The sequence below is a fragment of the Panthera onca genome, chromosome B2 (assembly GCF_046562875.1).
Source record: "Panthera onca isolate mPanOnc1 chromosome B2, mPanOnc1 haplotype 2, whole genome shotgun sequence".
Classification (NCBI taxonomy): domain Eukaryota; kingdom Metazoa; phylum Chordata; class Mammalia; order Carnivora; family Felidae; genus Panthera; species Panthera onca.
The window spans coordinates 88,655,072-88,677,508 of NC_138343.1; the positions used below are offsets into that span (position 1 = coordinate 88,655,072).

Sequence of the window (22,437 nt, forward strand, 5' to 3'; positions counted from 1 at the left end):
TACAAATACACAGACCTTTGGCTCAGCAATTCTTTTGGGAACTTAACCCACAGACATACTTGCACACGTGAGGTGATTCATGACAAGGTTATTCATTGCATTAATTCTCAAAATAGCAAAAGCATGGAAAAATTAAGTTCCCATCAATAGGCGTTTGGTTAATAAGTTGAGATACATATACACTGTGCATTACTTGCAACTATAGAAAAGAATAAGGAACCTCTCTCTCTTCGTACTTATATGAAAAGACACAATATGTAGTATTAAATGAAACATGGTATAGGACAATGTGAATAGTATGCTTATTTTGTGTATAAAGAAAGTAAAATATTTGTTTTTGCTTATATCCACATAAACTCTGGAAAAAGTAAGTGGATAAAAGTGGTTTCTTTGAGGAGGGATGGGTCTTAGGCACATGGAGAACAGGATATATGCAAGACTGCATTATGTACTTTTTAGATTCTTGAACCGTACAAATATATTACCTAGTCAAATAATTATATTTTTATTTTATTTTATTTAAAAAAATTTTTAATGTTTATTTTTGAGAGAGTAAGAGAGAGGGGGGAGAGAGAGAGATAGAGTGTGAGCTGAGGAAGAGAAGAGAGACAGAGGAAGACACAGAATCCGAACCAGGCTCCAGGCTCCCAGCTATCAGCGCAGAGCCTGATGCAGGGTTGGAACTCATGATCCATGAGATCATGACCTGAGCTGAAGTCGGATGCTTAACAGACTGAGCCACCCAGGCACCCCAAATAATTATATTTTTAGAACACAGGAGGCTGAACTACAAAAGAGAGGCACTGGTATGCAAATTGATATAAATAGGCTTTTAGAAAGAATGCATGAATGTCTCAAAGCAACATGTTTTTAATGAATATGCTTGTTACAAAAACATCCCCCTAATATTAAAGCTAATCCCCCCAATACCCCACCTTAAGTATTACTCTATAGGCCTACTTTGAGTTACTCACTGTATGTAAAAGCAATCATATGATACTTTTCTTAAATATGTTACAGGTCATATATCCTACTAACTTCTCAGATTGGCCCACATCCCAATTAGTTCAAATCATGCTTTTTTTGTTTATAGTAAATTGACACACAAATCTCATGACATATGAATGCTACAGTGTAAGGTGTTATAGGTACAAAGAATTCATCATATCTTAAAATGTGTGATCTTTCTTTCCCTATTAGAAAACTAAGGAAAATTTTAAAAATCCAATTTGTTTAGGGGCTCCTGGGTGGCTCAGTCTGTTAAGCGTCAGATTTCGGCTCAGGTCATGATCTCATGGTTCGTGAGTTCGAGCCCCGCATCGGGCTCTGTGCTGACAGCTCAGAGCCTGGAACCTGCTTCAGATTCTGTGTCTCCCTCTCTCTCTGGCCCTTCCCCTCTCAAGCTCTGTCTCTCTCTCTCTCAAAAATAAATAAACATTAAAAAAAAATTGTTTTAATCCAATTTGTTTAAATTAGTTGAGAATAAAAAAAGACCTCCAATATTAAAACATCCAAAACCTTCCAGCCATAAAATCTGGTCATTAAAAACTGAGTCTTACCTTACTTCAGCCGGTGGAATTGGGGAATAGGGATTTGCAGAACAAGCCAGAATTCTAATGACTGCTCCAGGATGATAGGTTTCCAGAACATGAACGGCTGTAGGATACACCTGTTGTTCAAAAGTAAGTTCCACATAGTCTTGGCTTTGAAAATTAGGTGGCGTCCTCTTGAATGGCAAGGAAGCACTAGGACACTGATCCCACCATGTTCCGTAAGTTCGAAATACGGCTGTCTGAGTGAAGTCACCAGAACTTGGAAATACATTTGGTACACCTGCCAAATTCCACATGGTATAGGACATACTGTTCTCACTTCCATAATGGGAACTGAAATCCACTACTTCTTTGGCATACTGGACCACCTCTGCGTGGAGAGGGGAAGTCCGGCTGTTTGATTCTATAGTTCTATGGCTGTTCATCATTTCTCCTCTTGTAGCTGTCCTGGCTCGGCGCCGAAGGCATATATAATAAAACATAGTCAGAACGGTTAACATGGGAAAGACTGGTGACATCTAGGTGTGAATTATGAAGCTTCAAAAGGTCAGGTGTCCTCAGTAAGACGCATGAACTCTTTGAAGGATGTTCTAAAAAAAAAAATGAATGGCTTGGTAAAGTAAAATAACTTAAATAAGCAGAAAAATGCATGGATAAGGTAATAATTAGGTTTTCTTCCCAATCTAATTTCCCAGAATGAAACTGAAAAAGCAAACTCACTGTAAATGTGAAATCTCTGGCATAACTTATCAAATATATTTTTAAGAAACCTAAATATTGAAAATGTATATAATTCTATGCTATGTGGGAAGCAAAACTGATATTATAAGGCAATGGAAGGTATATATGATCCAAAAAACTCCATTTCATACAAAGTTCTATCTTTCAAAAAATACTAAAATCCTTGAACTTTTAAAATTAAAATTATTTAAAATATACGGTGAACCACTAAAACACTGCTGTGAATCTGAAAGAACCTTAAGGCATTTTTTAATTTTACATTTTAACAAATGATTCCCTATTGTTAATTATTACTTACCTCCAAACATACTAAGTACAGATTTCACATTATGGGAATATAGTTTTCTGGAGCTGACAGTTAATCCAGACCAACTAAATTAACTGCCTTACACCTCACAGATCACCAGACAGTGTTTAATTTATAACTCTTAGCAGTATTTGTTAGGGCAGTCCATGGCTGGCTGGCATCTGGTTAGCTGCCAGACACTCTTAGAAATCACTCACCCCAGAGAGAATGGTCACAGGATACACACAGGAAATGTAAAAGTTGGCATTCATCCATGTGCCTTGAAAATTGCATGCTGATTTCAGGTTCAAATGTTGAAATGTCACATTCTTTTACCTATAAGATAAGAGTTTTAGAAGATACTTTTATTTCCAATTTAGGAAGTCAAATAACCCAAAAAGATTATAGATCATCTTTTAGACAGATAAACATAAACAGCTATTTATTTGATATAGAACTTTCTAACTGAACAGGTTACATGTTTCTGAATCTTGTGGACAATTCTGAATAATTTATTTAAAATTTCATGACAAGAGCACCTGGGTGGCTCAGTCGGTTAGGTGTCCGACTTCGGTTCAGGTCATGATCTTGTGGTTCATGGGTTTGAGCCCCAAGACAGGCTCTGTGCTGACAGTTCAGAGCCTGGAGCCTGCTTCGAATTCTTGGTCTCCCTCTCTCTAGTCTTCCCTGCTCATGCTCTGCCTCTCAAAAATAAATAAGCATTAAAAAAAAATTTTAATGAAAAACCAAAATTTCATGACAGAATGTATTAAAAATATAATGACCCCTTTCTATATCAACGCTACAAACCTATAGCTTACGGGTCAAAGTATGTGGGCAGACACATGTTATGGGGACCAAACAGTACTTTTTATCTCATTGTTTATTTTTATCTTTTTAAAAGTCTGATTATAATTGATACGTAATGTTACATTAGGCTCATATGTAAAACATAGTGATTCAGCATTTCTACAATATACTATATACACTTATACTGTGCTCACCCCAAGTGTAGCTACCATCTGTCACCATATAATGCTATAACAATATCACTGACTATATTCCCTATGCTGTGCCTTTTATTCCCATCACTTATTCATACCATAACTGCAAGCCTGTATCTCCCACTCCCCTTCACCCAGTTAGCCCATCCATCAACCCCCTTCCCTCTGGCAACTTACAGTGTTCTCTGTATTTATAGGTCTGATGCTGTTTATTCATTTGTGCTTTTAGGTTCCACACATAAGTGAAGTCACATGGTATTTGTCTTTCTCTGTCTCACTTATTTCAATGAGTGTAATACCATCTAGGTCCATCTGTGTTGTCACATGACAAGATCTCATCCTTTTTTATGGCCATATAATATTCCTGTGTGTGTGCATACATACACACACACACCACATCTTCTTTATCTATTCATCTATCAATGGACACTTAAGTTGCTTCCATATCTTGGCTATTATAAATAATGCTACAAAGAACACAGAGGTGAATGTATCTTTTTGTGTTAGTGTTTCTATTTTCATTAGGTAAATAGCCAGTAGTAGAATTATTGGATCATATTTCTATTTTTTATTTTATGAGGAAACTCCATACTGTTTTCCACAGCGGCTATACCAATTAGATTCCCACCAACAGTGCGTGAGGGTTCCTTTTTCTCCTATCCTCACCAACACTTGTTATTTCCTGTCTTTTTGATTTTAGCCATTCTGACAGGTGTAAGGTGATATATCATTGTGGTTTTGATTTGCATTTCCCTCATGATTAGTGATGCTGAGCATCTTTTCATGTGTCTGTTGGCCATCTGTATGTCTTCTTTGAAAAAGTGACTATTCAGGTCCTCTACCCACTTTTTAATCAGACTGGTTTTTTTGTTTTTTTTTTTTGTTTTTTTGGTATTGAGTTGCATGAGTTCTTTATGTATTTTGGATATTAGCCCCTTACTGGATATATGATTTGAAATATTTTCTTCCATTCAGTAGGATGCCTTTTTGCCTTGTCGACTATTTCCTTTGCTGTGCAAAAGCTTTTTATTTTGATGTAGCTCCAATGGTTTATTTCTGCTTTTGGAGACACATGTAGAAAAATGTTGCTCTAACCAATGTCAAAGAAACTACTATCTAGGTTCACTTCTAGGATTTTTATGGTTTCAGGTCTCACATTTAGGTCTTTAATCCATTTTGTGTATGCTGTTAGAAAGTGGTCCAGTTTCATTCCTTTACATGTAGATGTCCAGTTTTCCCAGCAGCATTTATTGAAGAGACTGTTTACTCCCCATTGTAGAGTCTTGTCTCTTTTGTCATAGATTAATTGATCATATAAGCATGGGCTGTCTATTCTGGGATCTCTTTTCTGTTTCCATTGATCTATATGTCTATATTTGTGCCAATACCATACTCAAATAGTACTTTTTAAAAGTCTGACTAGGTTGTAACCCTTAAAAAATCAAGAGGACCCCCTGTTAGAAGAGCTCTATACTCTCCAGGCAGCTGCCATTATTCCCAGCCAACTTCATTAGTTTGTAACACAGGCTTAACCTCTGTCCACGTTGAGTAGGTACCTCTGGTCTACACAAACAAGGAATTCAAATATACTCATGCCTGTACCTAAGGTTTAGAAGTTTAACAGAAGTTTAACTTCTCCTAAGAAAACATAACTTTTCTTTAGTAGAGTGATGGGTGAGCCTTTCAAAACTTTAACACTAAGACTAATACATTAAATGTCCCTGCCACTCAAAAGCCTTCAATAATTTTTTTCTTACCTATAAGACATAATCTAAGTTCTTCAGTTTGACCTTCCAAGGTTCTCCTCAAGCTAGACCCACATCTATTTGTCTAACCCAGTAAACTCAGTCAACCTCTAAACACTGTATTACTCTAGGTCTGTCTGCCTCTATCATTCCTTTTCCAGCCACTTTACTCACTATGTTTAGTCTCTGACACCACCTTGGTATCAGATATATACCTTAGCTCCACAAGGGTTTACACTAAAACTAAGTTTCTTGAAGGAGGGAATCCAGCCAAAGATCTTCATTTCTCAAAGTACGAAGAACATGGTAGGTACAAAATACTGTCGTGTTGACAGAAAGGTGATGGGCAAACAAAAAACACTATAAAAGTCTAAAATAATTTAAAATTATATAACAGCATTCTTGTGCCTCTTAATCCCAGCCAGATGCAAACACACTGAAATATAACCAGTAAAACAGTAATGAAAGAACTGAGCTTGAAACAAGTGAGGAAAATCCACAGCTGTGAGAAACAAACAGCACACAGCAGGCGCTGAAGCTAATACAACTCTCGGAACCAGTTACAGGCCTTATTGGTTATTAGGGGACTTTCTAACACCCATGCAGGAAGGTTATTTCAAGCCAGAGGTGACCTCTGGAAGATCTTCATAAAGCCAAACATTAGGAAAGATCATCCTATCTGGGAAACCAGGTATATAAAAACTTAGCTCAATGGCCAAGAAGCTTAAGAAGATAGGACACCAATTTAGGCAATGGAGAAAAGTTGCTAGAGGGAAATCAGACCCTATTAGGCATATATCATGCCTCATAAAGAGCATGGGCCTAAATTCACACTACCTTCATCCCTAAGCCAAAAAGCATGGGCCTAAATTCACGCTACCCCATCCCTAAGCCCCCCCTCCCCCCAAAAAAACAAAAAAAAAGTAGTCCTGAGCTGGTAAAACTTTAGAAGCTGATAGGGGTAGATGGGAAACCTCTCTGCGGGGATGCTTCCACGACACAGGACAGACTAAACCCTTACTAAAGATACGGCACAGTAAAAACTCACAGACTACAAGACAAAATGAACCACGATGAAGGACAGTCAGTAGGCAGACTCACTAAGTGGAGGAACTTGCACTCCAAGAACAAGAAATAATAGAACAATCTGAACAAGACAATTTCTGGAGAAGAGTAACAAAACATGTATTAAAATAAATAAGGTGGGTCTGCAGCACATGTCCCTAGAGTTGATGTACCAGGAATCGACAATTTGGATTCACCTCAGAAAATGTAACACCAAGTGCTAAAGTATAGGTCATGTTATCAGTGTGGGAAAAAAAATTATCTAGTATGCACTTCTTTATTCAAATATTTCACCTACCACAAGTATAAATCTGTTGCAAAGAAAAAATTTACAAATGCACAAATCTCAAATATTTAATGCCAAAATTTAAAATGATACAGATCTTTGATCATATACACTTCATTCCAAAATACGCTCCTAGGTAAATCAACAGGGGTAATTTCCCAAAGAATTTATTTGGTCCTTCCGTCTCTTAAAAGAAAAAGAGTAAAATAAACTGCAAAATGAAATTTAGGAAATAAAGAACAATTTGTAAGTATCCAACTCAAGTGACAGACAACTGGAAGACTGCAAGTTTTATTCCTGGAAATCTTCATGAGCGTGACAGGTAGGCCACCTGCAAGGTGGACGGATGGGTCTGGCTTTATAATCTTTGGACATCACTTCTCACTCCACAGTCTGTAAACTGCTTCGAATAAGTTTCTTTCACTTTCTTTATAAAACTGCATTTATCAGAAAGTAAAAATTTCATAAAACCAAAGATACATCTTCAAAATAAGATTATCATCATTCATGTGAACTTTCACAATTATTCTGGGCAAAAAGATGGAGACGAATTGGGATAGCCAAATTCTATTTGACATACTCAGCCACAAACTTTGTTTCCCAGCTAGCTTTTACTACTACAGAATATGGGATAATATCAAAAGCAGCAAGAGTGCCATATGAGCAATATCATTTTAAAGCTGTGTTAGAGTAAAATTTTACATTGAAGCAACATATGTAAAAGTGAGTTATAAACTGTAAATATATGTATTATGTATTCAAACTTCTGCAGAGTAGAAGAGAAATGTAAATGGATGCTTTATTTTTTCCAACCACGAATAACAATAATTGTTATTTTTTAAGATAAAGCTAAAAATGACAAAAGAAATTTTTGAAAGAAGGAAAAGCAGTGTATAGTACACGGAAAAAGCAAATATATTTATTCTTTTCCAGCAGTACTATTCAGAAAAATGTAATAAAGTTAAAACCTGCTTTTTGAAAATAAACAAGGCATAGAAATAAAAAAGGAAATGTGCAAACCCATTGTTAACACCCTTCATTGATTCTAAACTCCTTTCCAATCACTCAGATGACACATCAAAATGTTTGGGGCGGCTGGGGAAGAACATATGGAGAAGAAAGGCTAGCTCACTCTACTTTTCCCTGGCAAATGCTGCTGAAAAGGGGATTGGAGCCATAGTCTCAGGACTCATGTGGGCGGCAATGGCCAATGCTTAAGTCCAAATTGTCTACGTACTGTCTGGACTTTAGCCAAGGCATGGAGGCAATTTGTGATAACCAATGAATATCCCAATGGGCAATGAACCAAATGCAAAAGATACAATAACTCTATTTTATGGGGAGAATGGGATTCAAAGGCAAAATGACTTTTCCCACCTGGTTCAAATAAATAAATATTAGTCTGTTACACTAAACTGGTCCAAAAGGATGATTATAAAATATACCTTTTGAGGGGCATTTTCTTTTCTGGTTCATTCAAAATGCACCTTTAATTTTTAAAACTCTTACAACATATACAAATATTATTTTCCACTTAACAAGTCAGAATTAGAAATAGGGTGATTGTTATCTTGTTAGTCATTTAATCCAATTACTCGCCAACAATGGCTAGGAGGTGAGAAATTCTCCACAACACATGGAACTTTTCTACTAGCACAATCAAGGAATACAGAACGACAGCCATTTGAACTTCTATCCTGAGACTCTCATACTCCTTGGGAAACAACGTGCTTTACACGACATGATTTTATTATAATACAACTTTATTTTCAACTACATCTTTCATATTCTAAAATGCTTAACAAAGTTAAATAATACAATTGCAGAGAAAGCAGTAACAGTGGAGAAGAGAAATTAAGAGGTGTAGACAAGGGAGAACATATGTTTTCTACTGAGATTTGAAGTGAGATGGGGAGTCGATGAGGCGGAGAGAAGCAGGATGGCAGGCGCTGCAGAGAAGGCGGCTAGAGCTCCGGCACGGGGAAGAGGAGGGATGGAAAGGGCTTTTCATACAATAAACAAAAGGAGGCAATCAGAAGGAACCGCAGCCAGGACCACGCCAAGGCTAGGTTCACAGTGGGAGGCAAGAAGCTAGAGACAAGTTGAAAACTCAAGGAGGATTCTCTGCGTCAAGTGAAAAGATCCGGGAAAAGGAAAGAGGACGGGCAACAAGGCACGGCCAGACACTGAAGGCAATTCCCATCACGGTACCTCCGCAGAGCGGCCCGCGGAGACGTGCCCGAGAAGAGCTGGGGGAAAACGAGGGTCGGGGCCGCTCCGCAGCAACATACCAAAATGTAAGAGTGCATAATGTGGTAAGGTATCAAGAAGAAAGGCCAAACGTGAAATGGTATCATTTCTGAATCCTGCTGAAACGGACCAAGAGACGCGCTTTTGAGGAGAGGTGTCTTGCAATCAAGACACGGGCACATGCAGGAACATATCGGTCAAGAAGAGTGGATGGAATCAGATTTGAATTCAGGGCAGCAGCTGCCCCTCCTAAGCAGCCCTCTTTCCTGGCCTGCCCCCTCCAGGCTTCTCTGCCATCACATGCTCTTATATCTCCTCCTCTTGTTGGAGCACTTCTCCCCGGGGCTTCTTCCTCTTCATCCTCAAATATACAGAGGTACCACTGAACGAGGGCTGACTTTCTGATAAAATACTCCAGAATGCTCCACCTACCTGGGCACCAGTCTTCTCCCCCTCCCTTCCGCTTCTACACACTCACCACTCTTGCCGAAGAACATCCGCCTGGCCCTCACCACACCTGGGCTTGCACACCTCAGCATCTCCAAGTCTTCCACCGAGGCTGGGCTGCTCTGGAATGCCCCTGTTCTTCCCCCACTTGGCACACCCTTATTCATCTGTTAGGGTCCGTCAGCTCACTCACTGTTTCTCTGCTCTTACATTTTCTGGGTCATTTCTTACATGGTGAGACATTTTTTCTGCCCTCCCAGACAATGAATTCCTCAAGTTCTGAGATGTCACTGAATGGTAACTACACTGTTAGGGCCTAGCACATGCCAATATATGCTCAAGAAGCACTTGTTCTGTTTTTTGAAGACCGGCACAGGAGATGGCTGGACAGAATTAAAATAAACACAGAAATGAAGCCAGACACTCTTCAAGGTAAGAACATGTAGATGGAAAAATGAAGCAAAAGGAGCTCCATACCTTGATACAGAGCAAAAGAGGGGAAAAAATGGATAATAAAAACCGAAACACAATAGGTAAGAATCAAATGTAGGACCTTCTTTGAAGCCATCCAATAAGGAACAGTATACATATTGAAATTTTACTTTTCAAAGAGAATGTAAAAAAGTAGTAACCTCTGTTAGTACAAAAGCAGCCCCAGAACCCATAAAAGAGACTTGACCTTGGCTACAAAGAAACTGATTGAAATTAAAGAAAGATTCATGAAAGAGATGATTGGAAAGGTAAAAGGAAACTATTTTCTCAAATACAATGAAGTTTTTTTTTTTTTTTTTTTTTTTTTTTAGCACTCCAAATCTATGTTAAAGACCGGAGGATGATTAAGAACTGGAAAAACTATGAATGAAAAGTAAATTCTTAGAAAAAGTGATAACCTAGGAGCAAGAGGGCACAGACAAGCTGAGAAAGGCAACAATAAAAAAGAGCAAGGGTAAAAAGACAAGTTGATACAGTTCTGGTATTAGATGAGCTACGAAGGAGCACAGACCGAGGCAAAGCAGCCCTCTGTCTTCACCATAATTATTTACATTACAATGTACTATATTAAAATAATGTAACACTGTCAGCAAGGAGACTACCGGAGACGGAATATTACTACCTGATGTGCCTCTCCCTTCCTCTAAGTAAATCTTCCTCCAGTTAAAACACTTTTACTCTGATTAGTTTTTATCCAACAAGGCCCCAATATAGAATAAATGTGTAGAGTTCTTAACTGAACCAAGCGTAGGAACTGGGAAAATAGAGCCTCCTATCCAGCTTCAAAGATTCTTGAAAATCTAGAGCAAAAGAAGGCAGGGGAACCACTGAGAAAGAAAAATCTAAAGGTGGAGGAAAAATCCTGAAAACCAAAGACAAACAGTACTTCTTTCTCTTCTGGGAATCAAAGTAGCACTCAAAACTACAAAACGTAGCATTTCAAAACTTCTGCTGAGGTGATGAATGATCGGTGAGGACTAAGCAAGAAGTACAGAGGAAGTCAAATTACAAATAAACCTGTCAGAAAACAAGGGATAAGATTTAGAATCAATTTAAACTAGAAACTGATCATGGTTAGTTTTGCAGAATGTTTTCTCTCTCTTTCTTTCCTATACTTTAACAACCAAATCTCAATTTATGAAATACTTCATGACCATTCTTTAGTAGCAAGAGAAAGGAATTAAGGAGTCAATGTTTTGTTTTGTTTTGTTTTTTAAAAAAAAAAAGCAAACAAAACAAAAGTTTTGTGTCTGGCCTGGAGAAACCAGGTCTGATCCCCTCCTTCTTTACAGTTTAGGGTTATTCTGGCATTTGGTTAGGCCGGCTTAATCTGTTTAATGTTATCAATACATTTTAAACAGGGGCACTGAAGTTCACTCCCACCACCAGGGCTTTCTTGAGGGTGCCAGGGCCCTAGGCCTTAAAACATTAGCCAAACTCCCAATTTGCAAATCAGAGTCAGGAGTTCTTGCTCCCGGCTGCAGGCCCAGGCCCCAACATGTCCCCTTCCTAGGGTCACAAAGAGCAGAGAGGAAGAGGAACCTGGGGGTTGTGTGGGAATCTGCTCTTAGGGGCTGGATGCCTCTGCCTGGCCCTGCATAGTGCTGACTGCCCCTCCTCTCTCTCAACAGATTCTGAGTAGTGCCTGAGACCCTGCCCCGTAGGGCTTAAAGGTGGGACTGGGGGTGTAGAAGTGGCCTGCCCTTTTCTGTCTTCACTGAACAGCTCATTCTAACAGGGGAGGAAGGGGGAAAGCTCTAGATTGGGTGAGGGGAGTGGGGGTGTCAGGGAGGCAAGTGTGCTGTGTTACTGTGTCAATAAACTGAGTTAAAGTTAAAAAAAAAAAAAAAGTGACAAGGAAGGACATGTTCCTAAAAACACAGATACGATACATAAAGTACCTTAGGTACAGATACCACCATGCTATATTATCTATATTTTACCGTTTTCTTCATTGTTAATAATGGGTAAGAATAAACCATCTGAGTGGGAAAATAACCCTAAACCTTTGGCAGATACACAATGTACATTTAACTAAAGTCTAAAATATTTGGAATATCTGGTTAAGGGCAATTTTAATAGACTCACTGAAGCCAGAAAAAATCTTTCTAGCTCTTAAGACCATACATTATATTGAATTTACTTTAGCCAAATACTAACTGTACACTTTTGTACAGTAAAACAAAGAGCATTTTACCTAACAGAAATACATTACATTTATACTTAGCCTCCCTAACAAAAATCCAACTACAAGATCATAGATATGTCACTTCTAGCCATTCTTGCAAAAAGACCAACTAACTAAAATGGTATAGTACTGTTAAATTAACTTTGGTGTGCAATTTACATTCCAAAAAAAGTACTCCACTTTAAGTGTATAGTTTTTGTTTTTAATTTTTTTAATGTTTATTTATTTTTTTTTAATTTTTTTTTTTTAACGTTTATTTATTTTTGAGACAGAGAGAGACAGAGCATGAACGGGGGAGGGTCACAGAGAGAAGGAGACACAGAATCTGAAACAGGCTCCAGGCTCTCAGCTGTCAGCACAGAGCCCGACGCGGGGCTCGAACCCACGGACCGCGAGATCATGACCTGAGCCGAAGTCGGACACTTAACTGACTGAGCCACCCAGGCGCCCCATAATGTTTATTTATTTTTGAGAGAGGGAGAGAGAGAGACACAGAGACAGAGCACGAATGGGGGAGGGGCAGAGAGAGAGGGAGACCCAGAATCCCAAGCAGGCTCCAGGTGCTGAGCTGTCAGCACAGAGGCCAATACAGGGCTCGAACTCACGAACTTTGAGAAAATGACCTGGGACGAAGTCGGACGCTTAACCAACTGAGCCACCCAGGCTCAGAGTATAGTTTAATGAGTTTTGACAAAGACACATACCAATGTAATCATTTCCAGAACTGAAATATAGAATGTTTCCATTCAGCACAAAAGTTTCCTTGGTGCCCCCTTCCAATCATCCATCCACTTCCTTTTTTTTTTTTTTAAGTTTACTTATTTATTTTGAGAGAGAGTGCAAGAGGGTGCAAGTACATGTACACGCACACGAGCAGGAGAGGGGCAGAGAGAGAGGGAGAGAGAATCCCAAGCAGGTTGTGCACTGTCAGCACAGAGCCCGATGCAGGGCTTGAACTAACAAACTGCGAGATCATGACCTGAGCCAAAATCAAGAGTCGGATGCTTAACTGAGTGAGCCACTCAGGTGTCCCATCCCATCCACTTCCTGTACCAGATAAAAAATAATCTGCTTCCTATCACTGTAAGTCAGATTGTCCTTTATTCTAGAATTACATAAGTGAAATAATATATCTGTATTCTGTTTAGTTTATCTGGCACAGCCTATCTTTAAGATTTATCCCTGTTATTATGTGTATCAGCAGTTTGTTCCCCTTTACTGCTGAATCATACCCATTATGTGGACATATCCTGTCACCTGCTGATAAACATTTCGTTTTGTTGTGCCAAAATGTTTCTAAAATGGCTGCAGCAGTTTACATTTCCACCAGCAGTGTGTGACAATTCTAGTTGTTCCACACCTTCATCAGTAGGTAATGTTGTCAGTCTGTAGCCATTCCAGTGGGTGGGTGGAAATATCTTGTTTTAATGACGTGGAACATTTTTTTATATCTTTATTTGCCATTTGTATCTTCTTTAGTGAGATGTCTAATTTGTCCATTTTTAAAATCAGGTTTTCTTGGTGTCATATTATTGAGTTGTAAGAGTTCTTTATACATTCTAGATACAAGTTTTTTTTATCAGATGTGTTTTGCAAACACTTTCTCCCAGTCTGTGCCTGGCTTTTCATCTATTTGATAATATCTTGTAAAGAGAAAAGTTTTCCATTTTTATTAAGTCCAATCTATCATTTTCTTCTTTTATTGCATATTTTTGTGTATCCTAGCAAACATTTTACATAAGAGCAATGTCAAGCATAATTTCAAAAAGGTAAACCCTGGGACAGATAGTATTTAATATCTTAAACCTGGGAACAGTTAATTATAGATTAATGAAATTTTAAGATGATACCAAATTGGATGCTGCAAACATTGCCGGTGGGAATGCAAAGTGGTATAGCCACTTTGGAAAACTTTGGCAGTTTATAATAAAGTTCAACATACCCTCACCAAAACATCTAGCAATCTCACTCCTACTTTATTTATTCAAGTGTATTAAAACCTATTTTCAGACAAAAATCTGTACACAAATGTTTATATATTTATTCATAATCACTCCAAGATATCCCTCAACAGATGAAAGATTAAACAACTATCCATACAATGAAATATTACTCAGTAATAAAAAGGAATGAACCATTGATTCAGCCACTAGCACAGATGAATCTTAAAATGATTTTGTAAGTGAAAGAAGCCACACTGAAAGGCTACATATTGTATAACCTCATTTATAAGACACTCTAGGAAAAAGCAAAACCATAGGGAAGACAAACAGGTCAGTGGTTGCCAGAGAGTTAGGGGAAAAGACAGGGGTTGACTCCAATGATTACAAACGGCCCTCACAAAGGAATTCGTAGGGTAATGGAACTGTTCTGTGTGCTTTCGATTTCAGTCTTTGTTTTGGACCAAAAGAAAGTCAAACTGGAGATTTAATATCCCCATACCGGCTTGTTTATGGGAGCCCTACTTTATTGGCCTCTTCTTGACCAGCATACCCTGAAAGATACCTATTAGTTGGCATGTCCTGCCCATTCATTATGTCTAGCACAAAGCGGCATCACAGAGCCCCTACCACCCACCTGGCTTTAGGAAACTACCTGTGCAGAAGAGTGAACAGTGACCTTCATGACCACAGAGATTCCCAACCAGGTACAAATCAGTCAACATGGATCTGCATTTATAGATATGAGTAGAATTAGCCATCTTAAAGACCAGGAAACAAGTTGGGCAATTAGAACAAATGGTCTCCAATAAAAGTTAATAAATGATAGAAGAATACTGTCAAATAACAGTTGTTATCTTTCGTGTGGATTAATAGAGTATGGGATTCATAAAACAAGTAGAACTAATTTTTTAAAAATGTTAAGGTCTTTGAAATTAAAAACATGGTGGCTAAAGTTAAAAATTTAAATGAAAAAATGATAAGTGACTTGGAATACAAATGCAAGAAACCTAATGCCTATATAAAATGGATTCAAGAGACTGAAGCTGATGAAAATTCAAGTACATGCTAGAATATAATGTAATATTTCAGAAATTCTAAAGAAAAAAAATGTACTTAAACTTATTCACACAGAAAAACAAAGAACAAAATGAAAAATATTTCTCGACATGCAAACATACTTCCCATAACTCTCCTTAAAAACAGTCTTTAAAAAGTATTCCAATCAAAAAACAAGAGTTAAAATAAATATTTTTAAAAGGGAAAGACATAATATTCAAGTCACTAGCGACTTTATAGTCAAATTCGAATCATTACAGATACAGTACTGGTGAAGGTGAAAAGGACAGTTGGGGAAAAACAAGTAATATAAAAAAGAAATCAAGTCAATAAAACTAAGAATGTAGGGAAGGCAAGGAGTCACAGTCTCATATTATTAAAAGGAAGTATAAGGGAAACAGTTATATAGATGGTTTTATAATTTCCAAACTTGCAAGGGAGAAGAAAAAAGATAAATATGAATAGGTTAAATTTTCCTATGAAAAGATAAAGCCTTTGCACAAGGAATCTTTGTAATGGAACTGTTCTGTATTTTGACTATGGTGGTGGTCACAAGATCTATATGAAACTACAGAGAATTAAATGCAAACACACCCAAGAGAGCACGTGAAAGTTACGAAATCTAGATGAGGTCTGTAGATTGTACCAATGTCAATTTCCTAGGTGTACTATTATACTTTAGTTATGCAAGATGCACCACAGGAGGAAACTAGGTGAAGTGTACATAGGCATTTCTCTATATTGTTTCTTATCATTGCATGTGAATCTATAATTATTCTTTTACAGACTTTCAGTTTAAGACAGGGGAAAGACTGGAGAAAGAAACGTCCAGCTATATGATGTCTGAGGTTTACAAGAGAGGCAAGTAAAGCAAAATGATGTAGGCTGATTAAAATTAAACATGGGCAATATAGATCTGGCACACACAAAACTGACAGAGATGCCAACAGTAATATCAGACAGTATAGACTTCAAGGCAAAAAAAATCATTAAACAAGGAAAAAAGGATATTTTGTATTTTGTTAAGATTAAAATCCAAGCGATTACACATAGGATAAATTCAACCACATTCGTAGTCACAGTAGGAAACCAACATATTTTACTTACTAATTTGTCAATTTTGAAGAAAAAATAATATAACATAATAAATGTGTCAAATGAAAACAACAGGGAAAGGATGGCTTATGAAAATAAATGTTTTAGAAAAATATCCAGGTATTTAGAAAAGTAAATTTAGGATATTAACATAGCAACTATTTCTTAATCTAAATTTATGATACAAAATATCCAATTAAGAGAATATGTACAAAGTATCTTAATAATCTTGGGGTAGAAATTCAGAGGTCATGAAGAGAATAATAGAACTGACAACATAAATACTATAAAAATGTATATATAGCAAAAGTTCCCAGAAACATTAAAAGAATATAGACTATGAAAAAAAAATATTATCAAATGGTATACCAAGTCACTAAGAGCCACAACATGTAAAGAACTATTACAAACCACTAAGAAAAACAGAAATACTTCAACAGAAAACTAAGCAAAGAGGAAGAACATGTAAGTTACAAAAGAATACAAATGATCAGTAAACATTTATAGATATTTAACTCCACCAATAAGCAAAGAAATATAAAAATTAAGAGTAAAAAAATAGCATTTTTCATCCATAAAATTACTAAAATGTAAAAAAAAGTAAAAATGATGGTATCATCTTAGCAGCTATGTTTTGAGACAATTCTTCACAGGTCTCTCATGTTTCTGTAGGTCTTATAAGCAGAGGCACTGATGGCCTCTGTTCCAGATTATTTTTCCAAGGATGTCTACATAGCAAACGTCCATGGTAAAGAGAGGTTTCCCTTTGGAGCAGAGGGCAGGTTTGTTTATTAACCAGCAAAATAAATATAATGCCTCTCTGTAGGGCAAAGATTAAGCAAGTTTACTTGCAGCCCATAATGAAAGATTCAGGTTTCCTACACTCAGGCTTCCTGTCCTATAATGCAATCTACTGTGTGTGCTAGAGTCACCTAGTCCTTATCACATCACCCCACAGAAACTGGGGTTCAAGGAAGCACAAGAAAACGATGATACTCTGGTTACTGCTGTTGCTGTGCTTTGTCTCTGGCCCAGGAGTCTCGTGTCTTCTGCCAGTATCCATGAAACTGTTGGTTTGCAAATAGGGTAAAATCTCAGATCTGTGACAAATCTTGGCAATGATATGGTAGCAGCAGCATTCTTATAAAGTATATAAATTTACTCTTCCAATACCTTTTGAAGAGCAATATGACAATCTATCATAATTTAAAATGTATACAGCCTTTGACCCAGCAGTTGCTTATCTAAGCATTTACACGAAGGAAATAAACAAAAGTGCAAATAAACATATACATACAAAAATGATCCCTGCAGTTTGTCTCTGATAGAAATAAATTTGCAATAGCTTAAATATCAACAGGGGGATCAGTTAAATAAATTTTAGGTTATTCCTACACTGAAATACCAAAAAGACTTTAAAAAGATAATGTTAAATGCAGTGACATAGAAAGATGCTCATCAATTATTACTAGCTGGAAATTATAGAAAATTATATATATATATATATATATATATATATATATATATATATATATATATTACAGTGCCATTTATGAAATAAATGTAGACTTATACATATGTATTTTTAACGTCCGGAAGGAGAGAGAACAAATAATTAAATAATGATGATCTCTGGGAAATGGAGTTATGGGGTAGGTGGGCACACAACACTTTCACTTTCTCCTCTGGCTACTTCTGTATTACTTGACTTTTTTTGAAGAATGTATATATTTATTTTATAATCTAATAAAGTTTCTGAGGATCTATTACAGCAGCACTTGAAAATTCATTACATTTAAGATGTCCAGTTGGGATGGTAAAATACAAATGGACATGGGGCTGTCCTGGGTATCACTTTTATCGGCACTTATCCCTCAGAGCTGCTGAAACCAGGTAGAGAAAGTCCTGAGTCATAGCTGACGAGACACACTACACTTACTGGTAAATAACATAATGCAAAGTCTAGAGACAGGAGGATTTTGAACAGCTGCTTTTCTACCTACAACTCTGAGGAGCAACTCTACATGGCGAGTTCTGAGGTACCAAGAAAAGGGATTTATTATCTAACAATGGTTAATAATTCAACTCACCATGAAAAAGTCTAGCTAAAAAATAATTTCAAGAATAGACAAGAGACTTTAAGGGGGGGGGGGGGGGCAGAGAGGAGTAACAAGGAAATCAAGTTACCCCTACCAAGTGTCATCATTCCAAAAATATTTAGTGGCCTACAACATACCAGACACTATTTTAATCACTAAATATTAAACACATTATAAAGCTAGAATAAGAAAAGCAGCACGGTATCAGCACAAGAAGCCAGAGATCACTGAACAACAGTTCAGAAAACATCCTAAGAATACACAAGAATTAAGGCCTTGGATAAATGGAGTATTTGTTATCAGTAGGAAAAAACAGAATCCCACAAATAAAGATGGGATCACTGGCTAACAATTTTGGGTGGGGGAAAGCGCCCTACTTCCTTTCTCACATGAAAATATTCTTGAGGTAGGTTAAAGATTTATAGATGGGAAGAATAAGATCATTAACGGTACTTAAAGAGGGGCACCTGCTTGGCTCAGTCAAGCGCCTGCTCTTCATTTCAGCTCAGGTTGTGATCTCACAATTTGTAAGATGAAGCCTGGCCTTTGGCTCTGTGCCGATAACACAGGAGCCTGCTTGGGACTCTCTCTCTCCCTCTCTTTATCCCTCCTACACAAGAACCTGTAGGTGCTCTCTCAAAAATAAACAAACATTAAAAAAGTACTAGAAAAAAACAGAGGTGAATACATACATACACACACACACACACACACACACACACACACACACCCCCCTCATGTGGCAAAAGGTCTAAGAGGGCAGCAAAGTTAGCTCCTTAAGACAGAATGTTGATCCTAGGAAAATTAAGGCAGAGACTAAGAGAGCAAAGAACAAAGGGGCAGTTTTTGCTAACTGACCATGTTCAAAGTAAAAGATAAGCAGTTAGCAATATTTTAAGATGCCACGTACAGAGTACTATAATTGCATCACTAGATCACAGCATTATAAAGAAGAAATTAACCATTTTACATTGAGTTGACCTCCCTGCTTTTCAAGTCAGTAACAGAAGAGAAGTGCAGGAAATTGAAGGTTCAGAAAAGCCAACATTTGAGACAGTGTAAGAAGTTGGTACTCAGAAAAGAAGCATGAAAAGAAGAATCCAATTCAATGAGAAATAAGAGAGTTCCTACCATAGGGTGATGCACACTGCCACTAGGAAGACCAGTACACCGTCTCTTTCTCCCAATAACTTAGTATCTAATAAAGGACTATAGGATAGTTGATGATGTATTAGGAAAATGTCCCTTTACTTAACCAACAGCTACAATATGCAGTACAGATCTACAGACTCATTAGGTGAGCTTTTTAAGGATAAAATGTGCCTGATACCAAGGAATACAGGCCAGGCAGCAGTAAAGGCAGCTTGTGTCCTCAACCAAATTGGAACAAGCAAGATCACAGCCCCTGGCGTAGAGTCAGTCCTCCACGGCATAACGCCAAACACGGTATCCTGTCAACGCCACTACCTGACCACAGGTTTATATCACCTTAACTTTCTATTTATCCGTATATATTTCAATCAGTGACGGCCTCTTGAGGCTATGTGACAATAAGCATTTGGGAACCATCAAGGCAATCCAAAATCACTCCCATTGTAAACAGGTTGACAAGGAAGCCCAGTGGGTGGTTAAAGTCAACACGACACTCTAAGGACACCCCTAAACATAGAAACTGCCGGTATCTTGTGGCAGCCCTGAAGACATGGGCCTGATTAGTCAAAAACCATCGATGCCAGAGGGAAGTCAAGGCAACACGCACAAGAGCAACAAGTACACAGCCGGGCAGGTGGCCGACGGGGTGGCTGCTGGGTCAGCACGGCCCAGGGACACCGCGGTGTAAACAACCCTAGGCAGGGTGAACGCCGGCACGCCTCACGTCTTGCAGACAGAGCGGGACAGAGAAGCAGCACCCAAGGCACGTAAGCCATTCACAGGTGCCCAGCAAGCTCCGCAGCGCGACGCGGGCTTCGGGGGAGGGGCGATCGGTGGGGACCTCTGCCCTGCGCCCAGGCTCCCCGAAGCGCGGCGCTCCGCCCTGGCCCGGCCCCGCCCCAGCGCCGAAGGAGGAAGACGGAGACCCGCAGGAGGAAGAAGTAAAGGAAGGGCCGTACCCTGTAGGGTCCGGGAGAGGTGCGCGCCGTGGGCTTCACCAGCGACCCAGGCGGCACCGGGAGACACCGGCGCGGGGGCGGCTCCCAGAGTCCCGCGCTGCGGCGCGGCGGCGGCGAGCGCGGCCCAGCGCGACCCGGAAGGAAGACGCGAAGGCCACGAGGAGGGGCGGGGCCGAGACGGGGAAGGGGCGGAGCTAGGGGAGAGGTGGGGCGCCGCTCTGGCCTGAGACGCTGCGCGGAGTCTGGACCGCCCTGTCCTAGGCTGAGGGGAGGAGCTTCCTACAGACTTCCCAGACTCAGTCTTGCCCTATAAATCGCCCAGTTACTCCCCAGCAGGCAGTGGTTTAAATTCGCTGCAGGAGTAATCCCTTCCTCGCGCCAGCCTGCCATCTGTAGTGTACTCCTGCTAGGGCTTTTGCAGTCCAGAGTTGGTGGGTCAGGTGATGCCTAGGGGTGGTAAGGTCCTCAGAGCAAAAGCGGAAAATAAATTACAGGCGCTCTAGAGGCATAATTCACCAAATTTGCAAACCTCTTCTGCCCCAGATACAAATCCGTCCTGCAAACTCATTTCCCTCACAACATTTGGAAACTGTGACCATTACCTCTCATGAACGAGATGCTCTCACATCTCCCTTACTCGGTTACTTTTATTTTCAGTAGATACAATACCACTTTTTTAAAGTTTGCATTATATTGATCTCGTTACAAGGTTTTATTAAGATGGAAAAACCTTGAATACTGAAGAGATGCTTACTCGTTACTATTTAATTGCTCCTAAAGAGGAAAAATAAAGATATTTATTTATAAAGTATATGAACTGAGCTGATATATGTGGTAAAAATTGTATGCAAAACTAGACATTTTAAAAAAGAATTGAAGTTTAATTTTCAGTCTCTTTTGAGTGTGGGCAGCTTAGTGACTTGCTTCCAAAGAATATGGAAGGGAGAAAAAAGCTTTATTGTGGAGAAACCTGGTAAACACTATCTTGGCCAGATGAAAATTAGCATCAGTGATAAATCAAGTTCTAGCATGCACCCTGATATGCTGTGATGAGAAAGGGGTACTTCATCTCCATGATATTCTTCCTCAAAAGTCATAAACCCAGTCTGACCTTGAAACATCAGAAAAACCAGGAAAGCCTACAAAACACCTGAACAAACTGTCAAGTTAATGGGAAAAAAACATAACAAGGAAAAACTGAGAAGTTGTCACAGACCAGATGGACACTTGGTTGACTACATATAACATGGTATTTTGAATGGGATCCTAGAACATGAAAAGGATGTTAGTGGGAAAACTAGCAAAATAGTAATGGAATTTAGTTAACGGTTATGTACCAATGTTGGTTTCTTAGTCGTAACAAATGTACTATTATAATATATGATGTTAACAAATAAGGGGGAAATATATGAATGGTATGCAGAATCTTCTGTACCACCATTGCAACTTTGCAACTTTTCTGCAAATCTCAAGTCCATTCTAAAATCAAAAGTGGAGTGCAAATAAATTCACTAATGAGTAAATAAAACCTGCCCTTTTATGTTTGCCCGTGAGACTTCATTGAGTTGACACCTTTAGGGCACTCAGCCCCAGTCTAACTAAAACAGTTTCTCATTTCTAACATTATTTTGAAATCAATTTTTCATCGAGGTATAAAATATATATTCAGAAAAGGACACAAAATACCAATGGAGAGTTTCATGAAAAATGAACACACTCATGTATTCACTCAGATAAAAAAAAATAGATCATTACTAGCATTCAGAAGACCCCCTTGTTTTCTTAAATCTCTATCCTTCACTCCTCCCCAAAGGTAGCCATTTTCCTGACTTCTAATACCAGAGTGGTTCTTGCCTTTATGTAGTTGGATTCATACATTATACACTCTTTTCAGTGTGGTTTCTTTCTCTCAACATTAGGTTTGTGAGAACTATTCATGTTTTTGTGTATGTTGAGTATAGTGGTAGTTTCTTGAGTTTCCACTGTATAAATATACCATAATGGACATTGAGCTATTTTTTGGGTTTGACAAACAATGTTCAAACGATGCTGTTATGAACATTTTTATTCACATCT

General features: G+C 38.5%; 1 protein-coding gene across 3 annotated transcripts in view; it reads right to left on the bottom strand.

Moving 5' to 3' along the window:
* The window catches only part of FBXL4 (F-box and leucine rich repeat protein 4), an 82,785-nt gene extending 62,267 nt beyond the window's left edge, over positions 1–20,518 (bottom strand). Inside the window, exons 1-4 of one of the 3 annotated variants that reach the window (XM_060616236.2) lie at positions 20,362–20,518; positions 14,653–14,726; positions 2,799–2,916; positions 1,560–2,143 (exon numbers count right to left, since the gene is read on the bottom strand). In XM_060616236.2, coding sequence (XP_060472219.1) covers positions 1,560–2,071 — 512 coding nt within the window. In that variant the 5' untranslated portion in view covers positions 2,072–2,143; positions 2,799–2,916; positions 14,653–14,726; positions 20,362–20,518. Of the gene's footprint in view, positions 1–1,559; positions 2,144–2,798; positions 2,917–14,634; positions 14,727–20,361 lie in introns of all 3 variants that reach the window. The other 2 variants (XM_060616235.2, XM_060616234.2) reach the window with 2 other exon arrangements.
* Between the last annotated feature and the right edge of the window lie 1,919 nt (positions 20,519–22,437).